General features: G+C 37.9%; 1 protein-coding gene across 1 annotated transcript in view; it reads right to left on the bottom strand.

The window, feature by feature from the left end:
• Nucleotides 1–16,204, bottom strand: part of PARD3 (par-3 family cell polarity regulator) — a 737,069-nt gene that overhangs the window by 138,028 nt on the left and 582,837 nt on the right. The window contains exon 23 of the mRNA XM_019528913.1: nt 7,169–7,426. Within this exon, the coding sequence (XP_019384458.1) occupies nt 7,169–7,426 (258 nt within the window). The remainder of the gene's footprint in view (nt 1–7,168; nt 7,427–16,204) is intronic.

Genomic DNA, 16,204 nt, shown 5'->3' with positions numbered 1-16,204 from the left:
ATATAGCAGTATGTATGGCTTAGATTTTTATAACAAATATTTATGCAGGCATTGCTATATAATATTTCAAAGCTTTTGTGAGCTACTGGACTATTACAGAGAAATATTTTATACAGGCCAGAAAGACTGGGTCTGCTTGTTTTACTATTTTGGGAGGTACTTTTATATTATATTCGAACGTATGTTTCCATCTTCTAGAATTAATTACTCCTATCTAAACTTATATACATATATGAACAGTATTGAACAAATACAAGTTAACATCTAAACAAAATGTTCTCCCTCTTTTCTATAAAAGTATCAAATAAAAATGTGTAAATTGACCTTAAATTTTTAAAGCAGTCTTTTAGCACTGTCTAAATGCTGAGGCAACTGAAGGGCTCCCCCCCACCGCCCTCTCCCTCCCCTACCCCCCATCACCAAATATTCCTTTGACATAACTTGATTCCACTTTTAATGGAAAAGAATCCAGTTCATGGAGGTCTTCCTTCTAAAATGAACATTTTTTCTCTTTAATGTTAAAATTCATGCAAAAAGCATATGATTATGGTATTTATGTTTCCATTAAAGTGTCCTCAGCAAGCCGAGGGAGTCTAGCCTACTATTTTCAAGCTATTTAGATTTACAGCAGCACAGTGCCTATTTTATTTCAATTATATTTGAGGACAATGCACTCTTGGTGGGAAATGATTACACGATGGCAGCCAGGAAAGGTCCATTAGGAGTCGTCTTTCTATAGTGTCCAGCTTTGGATGTCGGGCAATAGCTATAAAAAAACTCTATGGTGTAGCATCATTGTCATCTAAATGAAAAACATTATTGATCACTACTACATTTTTATCTGTATGATGCAAACATGCTAGAGGTACATTTCTCAGCTAAACTAAAAGCCTTACCTACAGGAATGCAATTCCCAAGATACCTTTTGACCAAACAGTGTAAAATAGACATTGGTTATAAATGCCATCTAGATTTCTCTTCGCTAATGTCTAAAGTAAAAGATATCATATGGGAAAAAAATCTTAACAGCAAAAACTGCTTGTGCAACCATTAGAACATAGTATGGAACTAATATAGCAATGACAACTGATGTATACTGCAGCTGAAGTGAGAACCAAACTGTGTGATTTTTGTTAGAGTTTCAATTTTCTTCATTGTCTGAACAATAAACTCCTCCTCTGCTAAGAAAAAAAACACATTTCAATTCCTTAAGACTTAGATTACAAAGCATCCTGTTTAGTGCTACAGGAGACTACAATTATTAAGATTTAAAACGGGTTTTGGGAATCACTGCGTCTTGCTATGTGCAGACAGTACGGCAGGCTTAACATCTATAAGGATTTCATAAAAACTAAAAATGAAGAGCTTCACAAAGTCACATTATATATTTCAGTTGACTGATAGCACCTTTCTTTGCGAAAAGGACAGCAACCAGTGCCCCCCTCACTGATTTCCTCTTTCTTCAATCACAGTATAATTCTGCATGCAAAAGCAATTCCTAAGCAATCTGAAATCCATATGAAACTATAATGAGAAAAAGTTCTGATTTGCAGAGAAGCTGTTCACGTACATATATGAACAGCTTATATCGTATTATACAGAACTTCTGTAGCCAAAACTGGTAAGATTAAAGTGGTATTTAGGAAATGAGAAACCTTAACTTTTACATAAAGTCTGATCAGTTATTAGGCAAACATCTCTTTCTGTTTTGCTTTAGGTTGGCATTATACAATGCATTTCTATTTTTATTTTAGGAAAGCTGGTGACATATGATTTAAGGAATAATGGTTTCTTTGGCTTTTCAATGTGCTGCAGAAATTATCAAAAAAATTAACCATCCTTTGCATGCACACACGCACAAAAAAAGAATCCTAGATTTTTCATAGCATACTTATTAGAAATTAAGATACAAATAACTTTGGGGACAACTTTGCCAAAACAATACTTGAAAATCCCCTGGCTACTGTTATTGCACCATCTTATACTTAAACAGAAACCATTTTGTTCAGAATGGTGATGAGCAACTCTCTGTTTACAGGCTCTTTCCTCTGCTTGTTATCATTTATATGGCATGACATAGTCTAAGTTACACCACTTGGTCCTTAAACTTGAAAATAACAACCCCCCACTTAAGGATATTAAAGAAAAACAAACCTTAGCTGAGGCCCCAAATACAGAAAATAATTATGCTGGAAGTTAGGGAAAGATCTGTTATGATTTTTGAACAATGGTATGCAAACTGTTACAGAGTCATTTTGTTACAGGCTTCTTTGTATGAAACTTCTGAATAACCTACTGAACATATTTAAATGTCAGATTTTTTTTGGCACTAAACACACAACTGTAAGAAAAATAAAAATTGCCCAGCTAAACAATGCTGCTTTTAATCTGAACAAAACAACTGAGACAGAGTGGCAGTTGCAAGCCTCTAATGGCAGTTTACCAGCATATCTACTGAGCAGTTATTTCCTTTAGCATCCATGATGACTACCAGGCACTTTCCGAAGAGACAAGCTCATGAACGTGACTCGCAAACAGCCAGGAAGGCAGGGCAAAGGAGTACAGTGGTAACCAGCAACATCATGACAATATAAGGTTATAGTTAATAAGCATATATGTAGCAATTTAAGATATATAAAACTTATTCCCAGTTGCTCTTCAGGCCAAATGTTATCAGCCATCAAATTCCCTGCGTACATCATGAGAGGTGGGACACCAGGGTAAACTCGATGCTAGAGGAGACGGTAAGCAAACTTAGGAAGGAGCACTCAGTGTACAGGAAAAGATATTAGTGTCATGTAATGACAAAAAAGCAGATAAGGGTGGCATTATTGTTTGAAATATGTCAGGGAGATAAATAAAAAAAATGGCAACAGATGAGGAGAAAGAGCAAAGTTACGTAGGGCTTGGAAAGCAGCGAAAGCCGACTGAACGCTGACAGAGTCCAACACCGACAGGCAACTTGCTCCATTTAGATTTGATCTAGAGCTGCACAGCAGCAAGTTCATCTTCATGAAAATGTTATCTAGGCTAGAGACAGACATTCAAAAAGCCTGAGCCGGACTGGATTCAATCTTCGCAGGTTAGTCTAACCTGGCTAGGCTGAACTGGTTCGAAACCCAACAGACATTCTCTCTGTACTGAGGAAATTCAGGCACATGCCTGCAGTGGCTCAGGCTAGACGCCTGGGGGCACTAGAGCGGCCCTCGCTGCCCTTCCACAAGCTACAAGGGGGCATGGCCAGGCCCCAACAGGATGTTCTGATTAGGGAGGTCTGCCTGCACCATCCCAGGATTTCCCCACTAGCCGCTTAAGAGGCAGAAGTGTTGCCATCCCCATGCTAGCACTCTAAAGCGAGGCAGGAGTGTGCGAGGCAGGAGTGTGTCTGTTGATACAGAGCTTTTCAGCCTCCCTCTCTCTGCTTGTTTATACTGTCAGCAGCAAACTGACAGGCAAGCAAGCCAGCAGGAAGCAGTGTTTATCCCTACATCAGCAAATCAAGAGCCTCTCTCCGTTACTTCAAACTCTTCTTAAACAGCTTACCAGCTGACCTGTTGAAAAAGCCCTAAGCTGTCACTGTTCTGTCCGTCTGTCCCAGTGAAATTGGAGACACATACACAGACACCTCTCGGCATTAGCTAGCATACCACATGTCTATAGTCCATGGGCCGGATGTGGCCCACTAGGACATTCCATCTGGCCTGCCAGGCCCCTAAAAAACTTAGAAAATTAATACTTATCTGCCCGTGGCTGCCCATCATGTGGCCCTCGATGGCTTACCAAAATTCAGTAAGTGGCCTTCTGCCCAAAATAACTGCCTGCCCCCTGGGCTAGGGTCTGTGCTATGGGAGAGGGGAGGGAGGGAGCAGGGATCCCTGCTTCGGCTGTGAGCAGAGAGGTAGGGCAGGGGGAAGCCTGCAGTCTCTGCTGGAGCTCCAGCCAGGGAGCAGAAGAGAGGGATCAGCTCTACTGTGGAGCACAGCGCCCAGGCCAGACAGCATGCCGGGATTCTGAGGGGAGTCTGGTTTATCTTATATGAGCAAGGGCTCTGGGACAGGCATTGCATAAACTGGTTTGAGCCAAATCAGTTAAGTCTGATACTACATTCAACCAGGTTTATCTCAAACTGGTTTCAGCCATTTTCAAACTGGTTTACGTGCACTGAACATCTGTTGTTACAGGTTTAAATCAGTTGCTGATCACTTAAATGAGTTTAATGTGTAATGTCTGTCCCTAGCCTTAGAGACTCTACTAAGAAGCTATTTGGGAAGACAGAGTAAAAAGCTATGTTATAGCTAAGATACATACAAGTAGTATGTCAGAAGGACTTATAAGGGTTCCTTGGGACCTTTAGTCACATGGCCGTTAACAGACATGAAAAACAAAGTAAACAAACAAAATAACCAGTGCTTTACTGAAATAGGAAATTCATTCATTCAACACGTGTCCCCAGCACCTATACAGGTCAAAAGATTCAGCAGGGCTTTTTGGTGTTTTTATCTAATAGCTGAGTCAAAAAGCCCTGCTGAAGTGCCCAATCTATACAGACGTTGGGCAAGTCAGGTCAAACTAATGTGATGCCTCTTCTGGGCATTCGCTGTGCTTGGTCTAGGGTGCACCAAGCTGAAAATAAAGTGCTGTTTTTGTTTAGTTTTTTTTTCATGTCTGTCAGTAGCCATGGATAATATCTAAATATCCATTTTCATTTGAATTGTTTAATTTGTCTAGAGTTCATTTCCACTGCTTCATGCCCCTGCTTCCCAAAGCACTCTGCCCATGTGGCTGTTGTTCTACCAGCTCCAGCTCTTGGATTGCTTTTTCTAAACTTTATTCCAGTTTGATACGTATATTGGATCTCTCCCTTTTTTCACAGCATGATCCTATTGTACTTTCTGGAATTTGTAACTAGCAGCACTGTACAAGGTGCAAAAAGTACAATGTTGGCTCTTCAGCTCTGCCCTCTTGATTATCACAGTCCATCAGTACTCCAGACACAATTTTGCTTTTGCTTTTTCTCCCCTTGCTCTTTTATCAGCAATCACACAGTTAGCTAGGTCAGGAAGGTCTTGCATTTCTCCATGCCAGGTTTCCATCAAAGAAAAATCTTTTTGTTGATATGACATTGATGCCATTCAGCTCAGGCATGAAACACTACCTTTGTTCTAACAAAAACAGTTATAAGCCTCTCAGTATGGCAACCATACAATCCTACCAGACTATCTTGATTTTCAAGGTCATTGAAAGTGACGTGATTTCTGGTACCAAGTATACAAGTTGATCGATACAAGGATAAATAAAAGGAACATTATATAAAACTTCTAATACTAAGAGTGGAATAATCTACTTAAAAGCATTTTGTTCCTGAAATCAAAACATTTCATCTAAAAGTGTTTATTTTATGAACAAAATACGGCCTTACATAAAGCATATTTTCTAAACAACTTAGAAAAACAGAATGCTCAGAAAAGGAAAAGGCATCCATGCTTTACTGAATGTTTGCAAAAATGTTTGGCAAACAAAGTGCACCTGCAGTATCTGATGGCATATTTTCTGTAACAAAATACAGATTTCTTCCATGCTCAAAGCCTCTTCTTTAAAATGTTTCCCACCTGAGGGCTATTTGTAACAGTTTCCATTGCTCAATTAAAAATAATTCTGGGAGCTCAGCTATATTATAGGTGATAGGTACATTCCCTTGAGGTCAAGTGCTACATCATTACCAGCACCAATGTCTGATGATTTTACAATTAAATATGCAAGTTCATAGAGACTTATTCCGACATAGGTTACGTATTTCAAACACCATAACCAGGAGGAATGGTTTCACTGAGGTACATGCAGTGTTTATCTTCTGAAGGGAAAGGGGGAAAAAAAGAAACAGTTGCACTTCACCTATGAGCTAAAATGTAACCCTTGCATATAAAAGTAGTCTCGATTCAGTTACCAATTTTTTTTTATATTTGGAATATAAAAGTATATTTGGCAAAATTTAGAAAATGCAGATATCAAATCAGAATTATAAGCCAACAGAGTTGTGATTCTTAGTTATACAGCAGCCAAAGCTGTGTGAACCTTTCCAATTTCAACTCCCATGGACTCCCATGCCAAGTTACATCAGTCCTAGTTTGTGGTTTACATTTTAGCGTTTGCTGTGAATGCTGGACCAAAATAAAAGAGTTTTCCCTATTTTAAGAGTAAACCATGAAAAAACCTGACACATTTTACATAAAAAGATTAAGATAAAAATACTATAAATCCATGCACTTTTCCAGGCTATGGGACTCTTCAGCTTGGAAAAGCACAGGCTCAGGGGTGATCTGATGGCCGCCTATGAATTTATAAGGGGTGTTCACCAGGATCTGGGGGAATATCTGTTCACCAGAGTGCCCCAAGGGATGACAAGATCGAATGGTCACAAACTCCTCTATGACCGTTTCAGGGTGGACATAAGGAAGAACTTCTTTACTGTCGAAGCCCCTAAGGTCTGGAATAGACTGCCACTGGGGGTGGTTCAAGCACCTACTTTGAATGCCTTCATTTGGATGTTTATCTTGCTGGAATCCTATGACCCCTGCTGGCTTCCTGCCCCTGGGGCAGGGGGCTGGACTCTAAGATCTTCCAAGGTCCCTTCTAGCCCTAATGTCTATGAAATCATTCTATCTAACCTATAAAAAGGGAATCCAGGAAAATCCCATTTTGGAGTTCACTTCTCAGCCATGCTTTCTCAAAAGATTCACAAGCAGGTCAGAGGTTTAGATTTTTACTGAAAACAGTAATCCAGGTAAGCCTTAGTTTCATTACAAGAGTTTTGCACAGCTCTAATTGCTTTAAACAGAATTCACAACTGTTGCTGGCCTCCAAGCGTATTAGCAAGGGCCACAACCAGTGACTGCTACAAGTTTGATTTTAATTTAAATTGATACTAACCTTGGATCCAAAAACATTTTAAGAATGAGATAAAATATGTTAGACTCATTTGAAAAGTTTGTGCTCTCATTCCATTATGACTTGACTCGTGCAAACTCAATATTCTTCTATGTGAAGGCTTTTTAAAAGCCATTAATAAAATGCAGCTCTGGCTTTACAACGGATGAACAGTCATCACCCATGGCAAAAACATTATGAGACTGAATTTGAAACAGAGTATTGATTTATGTCTGGTGCCTACCTGTCTATAGGTGAAGATTTTGAATTTCGTGGTTTTTTCACTTGGGCGTACAACGCTTCAACAGTCTGTCCTTCCCTAGGGCTCTGTGGTCTGGTATTCAAAGTCATTGTACCACTATTTGTAGAAGAGTCATAAGAAGCAATTCCAGCATACATTGGATCAGCATCACAGCTAAAAGTCCGGTTAAACTCTTGGATCTCAGCATAGTCACGTTCACGAGCTTGTCTCTCTCGAAATTCTCGTGTTTTAGCTTGAATTCTGTAAAATTAAAACAAGGCTGAAACTGTATTTAAAAAAAATTATACTAATGTGAAAATACTTTTATTTATGCCAACATATTTTCTTCATAGCAAGTTACTTTTCTCCCTAGCTTGCTAGGGTACTTTAGTGCAATATTGTAGGCACATCATGCACACAGCTGTTTTCAATTTCAGTCTCCATCAGGCAATCTTGTGTTTATTTCAGGTATCTGGTTTGAAGCACTGGGTAAACAAGGTTCCAGCAAGAATAAAGAATTTTTTTTTAAATGTCCAAGATCATCCCAGGGCTGCCTTTTATTGATACACGGATGAAACTGCCTGTAGTTTATTCTATCTAGCTAAAGTTATTCTAAGGTGGCCATTGCCAGAGTTGCTAGGTACGTTTAATTCCAAAAGGTCTAGAAACCACAGGAATAACCCAGTTTACTTCACACAGACCTTCAGATTTGATTGGTCATTCACTTCAGTTTGGGAATATGCTGATTTTAAGTTTGTCACATTTTAAACATATTTCATGCAAGTGTATGGTCCTCGGGCCCCATGCATACCAAATGGCTAGCCCCCCGCTGATGAAAAGTTTTACCTCAAGTCTTACATTGAAAGTTTTACCTTAAGCAAAGTCCAACATTTATCAGTTCATTGGCCTTTTAATGTCTTTGGTCCAGCAATGCAATACTATACTCTGCATCAAAAACTCATGTGAATGAAAGACAAAGGTACCTGCCTGTATGTGGTTCCACACTGGCTGTTTAACCCTATTCATATGGTGGAAAACTGAAAAATTAGGGCAGAAAGCCATTTATTATGCCGTATCCAGAACTGTTTCCCAGTCTGTTACCCAAAATCAAATTAGCAATGCATATGCTATCACATTTTATACTACATACAATTAAAAATTAAATCTAAAGTCTTGACACCACACATTGCAGAAGCAGTTTTTCTGTGAATTATACCCCAAGTATTCAATTGCTATTTACAGTAAGTACTGCTAAAGGCAAATGATAATTCAAAGGTTAAGGTTATGAGAGGGTCCCCCTTCTACTGATCGATGATTTTCTTTCTTATTTTTCTGATCACACAACCAATACCATTTCAATCTAACATTTAAATTCTGTTTAGGCTTTTACTTCTTCAGGGCACTAGATACCAGTACTTAAATATTTTACATTTCTTCAGGTTTAAAGGGATCATATGATATGGAACAAAGACTTAAACATTCTCTCAAAAAATTCTGGCTACTGGCCTGAAGGAAAAAAAACACTGTGTTGTAATGCCAAAAATTTTCACTGCTTTCAACTCCAAAATGACTCTATGCATTTGTGGATAAATAACCAGCTTCATACAGGATATCTCCAACTCAACAAACTGTACGCATTTCATATAAATACATACATATAGTATGTAACCAATTAAAAACCCATTACATTTTGGAGACATTCCAAACATACACTTATACAACTAACTCAGTATACAATACAGAGGGAGTTAGTGCTAGGTATTTTCTGTCCAGGCATTGGTTTAATCCATTTCCATTATTGATGAGCAACATTCCCACTATTTGAATCCAACCTCTGGAAAAGCAAATGGCAAACATTTTTAAATGTAACATCCAGATGATACCAGGGTGACACTACTGCAATTAATCCACTAATGATATGGACTAATAAAAATGCATGCAACTGAAAATGGAGTTAGGACCTCCCTACAGAAATCTCATGGTTTTAACAACAACAATAATAATAATAGTAAGCATTTATATATTCCTTTTTCGTCTTCAAAGCACGTTGGAAACACTGGCAAATTAATTCTGCTCCGTTTAAATTAATCTGGACTTTTATTTATATATATCTATATCTATCTATATCTATATCTATATCTATATATCTATACACACATGTATATAGATACATATACACATATACATACAAATATATATATATATATATTTATTAAAAAACTAAGAAATGTCAATGTCTTTCTGTTTATAAAGGCAGCTTTGAAAATGTCAACTGGTACACTCTGTATTTTTTTGACTCTGAAATCATGGCATGAGGAAAGATACGAACTCTCTCTATGTATATCTGTAGGGTATTACTTTCAAAGACTAATGATAACTGCTTAAATGATAACACTGTTAGCCACGGAACATGACAAAATGTACCAAGACCTTTCCACTAACAAGCAAATCCAATGATGTTTGTATACCAATATGTCTGAAACAATGTTTCTCAAAAGTAAGGATTTACCCAGTGATCAAGCAGTAAAAACACACGATTGGATAACTCTCAGCAAACCTATCATCGCCTTTGCTAGACATCAGCTATAAAGGTAGGTAACTGGTTTGTTTAGCTGAGTACACAGTTATTCTATTATGCAGAGGTGCAAGGTAACAGTGCCATTGTAAATGGTAAATCTAACTTCATTGCCATTTCCTTGCCTATTATGCATCATAGGGAAGTAAGGCTGGAATGGACCTCATGAGGCTATATAGTCCAGCCCCCTACTCAAGGTGGGTTCAATCCTGAGTAAACCAAGCCATTCCAGTCAAGCATCTCTTTAACCTGCTCTTGAAAATTTCCAGGGATGGATATAATCCAGAACTTCTTTAGGTACTGTCTATAACTTCTTCCAGTGCTTGATCACCCTCATAGATAGATGTACCATAATTGGCACTATGTATGGCTACTGGGAGCTCCAGCCTCCTATATGCTAGCTACCTCACAAGACTTACTTAGGGTCACTTAGAATATCCAATTACGTTTAAAACTAACTGAAATGGGAATACCACATTCACCATTGCCCAGAGATCTGTGACCTGGACATCTGCCCCCCTCTCTTATACAGAAACATAGACTATATACACTTAGTCCAAAAGAGACCAAAGGTCTATCCTTGCTTTTTGGAGCGAGGCAAGTGTTCCAGAGCATTTTAAATCTGCTAAATGAACTCAAAAGCAGATCTTAGTCATTCTACTTCCAAAGAGACACAGCAGACCATTGGTAAATGCTACAATCCATGAAGGTGCAGTACAGTAAGGTGAAGGATTTAAATATAGCCTCTACTAATCAACAACAGAAAACAAAGTCAATAATTAGGAAACTCCTAATGCATGTATAGTTCAGTGAAAAAATACTTAAAAGCATCTCAGTGACCTAGGAGCCATTTGCGGAACTTATTTAAATGACCGACTTAAGCACTTGAAAATTCTAATCTATAGCTTTATTCACGGGTGCAGTTTGAGAGCTGAGTTTATAGTGAACACATTACATTTCTTGTTGTGATGAAAGAATCATCCTCTAGTAAGAGCAGGAATTATTTTGGCAGCTGCTGCTTCTAGTTTACAGTGTACCTGAACAATATAATTTATTGCTTTTGCTATTGCCAGGATTTAATGATTGCCCCATAGATAATCAGTATCCTTACCTCTTCCACCAAAACTTACAGAATTAGCACTGGAATGTCATAATTCCACATGTGAGACAGCTGATGCAATGTTTATTAAGTATAGGAACACCACTGTGTAAGGGCAGAAGCTTAATAATAAGATATTTAACTTCCAGTTCACTGGACCAACTTTTACCATCCAGTTGGCCAGCTTCTGTGTAATGGATTGAAAACAGGAAAAACCAATGACACACTTATTAAGTCGGTAAGTCAGCTTATTTAAGGCAGTCAGATGGGATGTAAGCACTGAGGCCAATTTTTGGCCTGACTGTCACTCCAATAAAGAGGTCATACAGTAGCTGGCCTGTAGCCAATTCTTGTCAGATACCGTAGTAGAAAATACTTTATGGGCTCAGTCAGTGAGTAAAACCAGCTGATGTTGCACATATCTTCCCTTTCATGATGTCTTCCAGGTTCTACTGCCTCTTTTGCTAGTTCTTAGAAACAGGTAGATTTTTTGTGGGCATTTATCCTCTTCTTTCTTTGACTTTTACTGGAGTTCAAGTAGACTATTTTTTACAACTGCTCTTTTAAATAAATAACCAGAAATACCGGCATTATAATCTCTCTTTGAACCAGAATGTGACAGTCTGCTTGCTCAATCAAAAATCGAGCTAATCGGTTATCAGAACTCTGAAGAGTCCCAAAGCACAGCCATTTGGCCTCCCTGGTTGAACATTCAATGAGATGACTCTGGGTAACGGGTAGCAGAACTAGCAATCTGGAACCAAGAAAGACTTCTTACCTTATCTATATGCCTGCCACTTACACTATCAAATACTATGGAATTAAATAAATATCAGTTTTTAATCAGTTTGGCTGGTTGGCATTCAGCTGTTTTCCAACCAGTAAGATCAAAATATTAGCACAGCTGAATTAAAAAAAAAAAAATTAAACATTTAGTATTTTGGCTTGAAGATAATGGGTCGTACAGAAAGGTGCCTTGCATGCCAAAGTTAAAAAAATTACATTCATATAGTGACATTTTCTAATTTCCTTTTTCACAGAGTTGCAACCTGCTAGACAACCTGAATATGTAGCAGTGCCTACCATCTCTCCGAAAGCCACCTGCCCCCACACCTAGAGTGGACAGACAAAGGCCCATAAGGGTTTCAGAAGTTTTTAATGATCTACAACACAGGGGGAAATAAAATTAAAAAGGAGTTGGTTATGGACTCCATCTGGGCAACAATAACTGGAGAAGATAACATTAGGCTGATGTTCGAGACACAGATGGCTATAAATGAAAGGAGGAGAAAGATGGGGGAAGAATTAAAGAAAGAAAGAGTCAGGAGAAGGTACAGTCCCAGCAAACAGGAACAGACACAACAGGGTGAGACAAACTTTTATGGAAGAAAGCGAATGAAGCATGATTTACTTCCAGACCTTAGGTGGAATCTCTGGTAGATTTAATTCCTTTCATCAGTACCCCTCCTTTGAAAATGAAAAACTTCACTTATCCCAAGATCTCAGATCTGATTCTTATGGTACTGTGCGCACAAAAACAAGAATTATTGCCAGTTGTGATCAGCGGCTGCACTATATTAGTTACATCCCAATGCCTCTTTTTCAGCAAGTCTGCACTATGCATAACTTGCTGTGTTTTTAGGATTCCACTATTTTTTTAATGCATTTTATCCAAGTTTCTTAGCAAATACAATCCAAGAAGTTGGGCCAGTAGTTGCATCATTTCCCTTCAATAAGTAGCATTGCTGGCCCTCTAGTTTCCTTTGCTCAATCACTATTCTTACAACTATGCTGATCCTTTTAAACTGGGCATGAGGTCATCTGGCAGAAAAACAGAGGATTTATGCAGGATCACAAAGAAATAAGATGGACACAGGAAGCTTGGTGGTATACATACTGGAAGGAATGGCATTTTCATTGCCTGTCCCTTTCATGTACAAATCTGAATCTGCCCATGATCTGTCCATGGTAGAACATAGTCTGAACTTATCAGACGAAATGATATTTGCATCCATCAGAATGTCTTCCATGGATGCTTTCCATCCAGAGTAGCATGACTTTCAAAGGTTATCTAACCCTTTATAGGACTGAGGTGGCATCAAATTGGTATGTGAATTTCATCCATAGTGGAGGTATGACCTCGAAGACTCCAGCAATGCTACTCAAAGCTTCAATTAAATCATAAAAACTAGTTTCCATAATCATCCATAAGCTTGCTTTGTTGGGCCTTTTCTTCCATTTGGGATCTTCACCTTGCCAAATACTAGGGAGCAGAATGTGATACTTATGGATAGACTCTTGAGTCCTAGAGCAACTCTGTTATCCATCTAGCTGCTACCATATGCAAGTATTTCAGTTGTTAAAGATCCCCATCCAAATACACAGTATAAGAGATTCAGTTATTCATAGGCATCTCAGGTAGCAGGCATCTTAGGTAGTTACAACACTGTCTCACTAGTCTCCTCAGAGTCATGTCCACAGAAATATGAGATTCTAACTCCAGTACAAATACCTAACTCACTACGTTGGGAGTGCCTATACTACCATGCGATCAGCATACTGAATATCAAAAGCAGCATAATCCAGAAGCTGGAAAATGAACTAAACTTGCAATGGCAAAAAAATGGCTCTAGGATAGAGGGGAAAAAACCCACTGCTACCAGTGAGACAAAGGTTATACAAAACAATCCCGTAAGCCTAAGAAAGCAAGCACACAAATATATACACAGATGCTGCTTTGTCTATCTATTATCATCTACCAAAATTCATTCAAAAAATATGCCTTGGCAGAATGCCACATCTGAACACTGAAATACAGAGCAGAAAAGCTATGGCATGGCACAGCACTAGCTGAGCCATGTAATTTGAACCCTATTAAAGCAACCGTATCCTGTAACTATTTACAAATGAAAAGTTACACCTGCATTGGGATGGGGCTCTCACTGCATGTTGTGAATACGCTATCAGGTATCCTTTTGATTATTCAGGTAATTGCTACTGTCCTTAAGAATTAGAATAAACATGGTGTTTAAGTGCTGTTAGCTACAAAGTGTTAGGCTCCCGTTGTGCAGCCTAGAGGATTTTATGGGTTTTCATTGAGACTCAATTCAATAGCAATAAACACAGTTTCATTATTGAATATATTGAAATGGCTCTTCTTGTTTTTTAAACAGGTATTTGGTATTATAAGTGTATAACAATTCTATTGCCTCTGCAATAGTTGAGCATAACTGGGGAGACATAATGCCATTTTCCCTTAAAAATTCTCTACAGATTTTTACTGTTACATTTTTAATGCAATCTTGATCTGAATCTAAGTGGCTAACAGAGATGGGTAGGTGCATTAAGCTATTATGCTTCTATGGCTAATAGATAAAATAGACCTTTAAATGTAATGATCTACTAATATCTGCACTGCAAGAGGTATAGAATAGGTACAGAATATAGAAAACTAAGTATTTTATTTTAAAAACTGCCTTTATGCCACAAAGCCCAAAATGTATGCACCTACTGACGTCTAGAGTAGCAGGAATGGACCCAAGGAATTAGCCAAAGATCAGTCTTTTTATGCCATACTTTTTCTGTTTTCTTTTAAAAAAGTACTGCCATTGATTCATTTTTATAAATTGTACTACACCTATTCATTTAGATGCATGACTATCAAAATAATACAATGCTATCAGTGGAGGATTTCATGATGAAATTAATTTATCACTCACGTACATACTACTTCTCTCAGATCCATAGAAATGACATATTTGTATGCAATTCTGGCATATTTTAATTAATTTTTTACAAACTGTGATCCAAGATGTCAAAAAAATTGCTATGGGTCATACTTCTATGGAAAATATTTGATTGAAAGTCTATTGTAGATACAAATGTAGTGGTCATTGTAAATGGGGGTAAAAGCAGTATTAATTTAATCCAAATAAAAAACAAAACTTAAAGGCTGAACCTGCCTATTGTAAGTTATGTAACATGTCCAAACAGAAATGCTGTTTGTAATAAAATATATAGCTTTTTTTTTTTTTTTTTTTTTTAAAATGAATGTAGGATAAACCTCTTTTAGGAAAATACTTTGCATGGGGGAAAAATGTAGGTGTTTTCCAAAATAATAAAAATATTATGGTCTCCCTGGGAAATCTGGAAAGACATCAGGAGAGTGTACTGCTCTTGAACACCTACTACATCTCAAGCTTTAACAGTTCCAGATGGCCTTTAATTGCAAGATGACCCTTGCTCTATTCTTTTATTATGACCTTTCAGGTCACAAATTATCTGTAGGATACCGTTGTCTTACTTTCTTCTCAAAAGTAAGATAGAAACTTAACAGTAAATGCCACCTCTTATTAGTCCAGCATCTGAATGATGCAAGAGCCAGTTATTCCCATCACTATCACCAATCAGGAAAAACGTATTTTGTTTTTCAACATCAACATTTTTTTCTCTACTCTACAGAAAACTAATATTTATTTGCTTGTATTTTTTTCATGCGTTAACTTTTGTAAACAAATGGCCAACTAAAACAGACTACAGTACATAACGCTCATTTAGAGTATTTAAGATGCTGATATGAAAAAATGCTGTGATGGTTTGGCATGTGATTCGATATTTTGTTATTAGTGTTTACTATGTGAGCATTGTTGCTAGGAAATCATAAACATTTACATAGTTTTTAACAATTATTTGTCTTTTCCATTATCACAAATGAAGCTATACTGAACTTGCATGGGAAAAAATATTAAATAAATCTAATGTACTAAATAAAGTAATAAGGTTAATTTCTTTCCTGCTGTCACTAAATTCATGTTAGCAGTCTCTCGTCAGCTTGACATCAATTAATGATTTTAATTCCAGACTCTTGTCACAGTGCTCACCACCCTTTTGTCTAATTAAAATGGATGATGCATGATGAAGGGAAAACACAAGACTTCTGTTCCTGTTATAACATTTCTATTCATTAGGATACTTTTACAACAAAAGGCTCGTAGTTTTAATGGTACCAAAGCTAGATGACGAGAAGATTATTATATGTTGAAGATTTGGCTCTTATACCCTCAGGAAATACAGAATACAGGAAAGAGTACTGGGGTCAAATGACCCCAGGAAGGTGATTGTCAAGCCTTGTTTTAAAGACCTCCAGGGTAGGAGCCAGCACCACTTTGCTTGGACGTTGGTTCTAGACCCTAGCCGCCCTGACTGTGAAGTAGCGCCTCCTGATGTCTAGCCTAAATCTACCCTCTGCCAGCTTGTGACTCTTATTTCTAGTCACTCCTGGCAGTGCTCGGGGGACCAGGGATTCCCGCAATGCCTGCTGGTCCCCCCTGACTAGTTTGTAACAGGCCACTAGATCCCCCCTCAG

This window comes from Crocodylus porosus, unplaced genomic scaffold (genome assembly GCF_001723895.1).
Source record: "Crocodylus porosus isolate Cpor-Errol unplaced genomic scaffold, CroPor_comp1, whole genome shotgun sequence".
Classification (NCBI taxonomy): domain Eukaryota; kingdom Metazoa; phylum Chordata; order Crocodylia; family Crocodylidae; genus Crocodylus; species Crocodylus porosus.
This window is presented reverse-complemented; position numbering and strand designations above follow the sequence as displayed.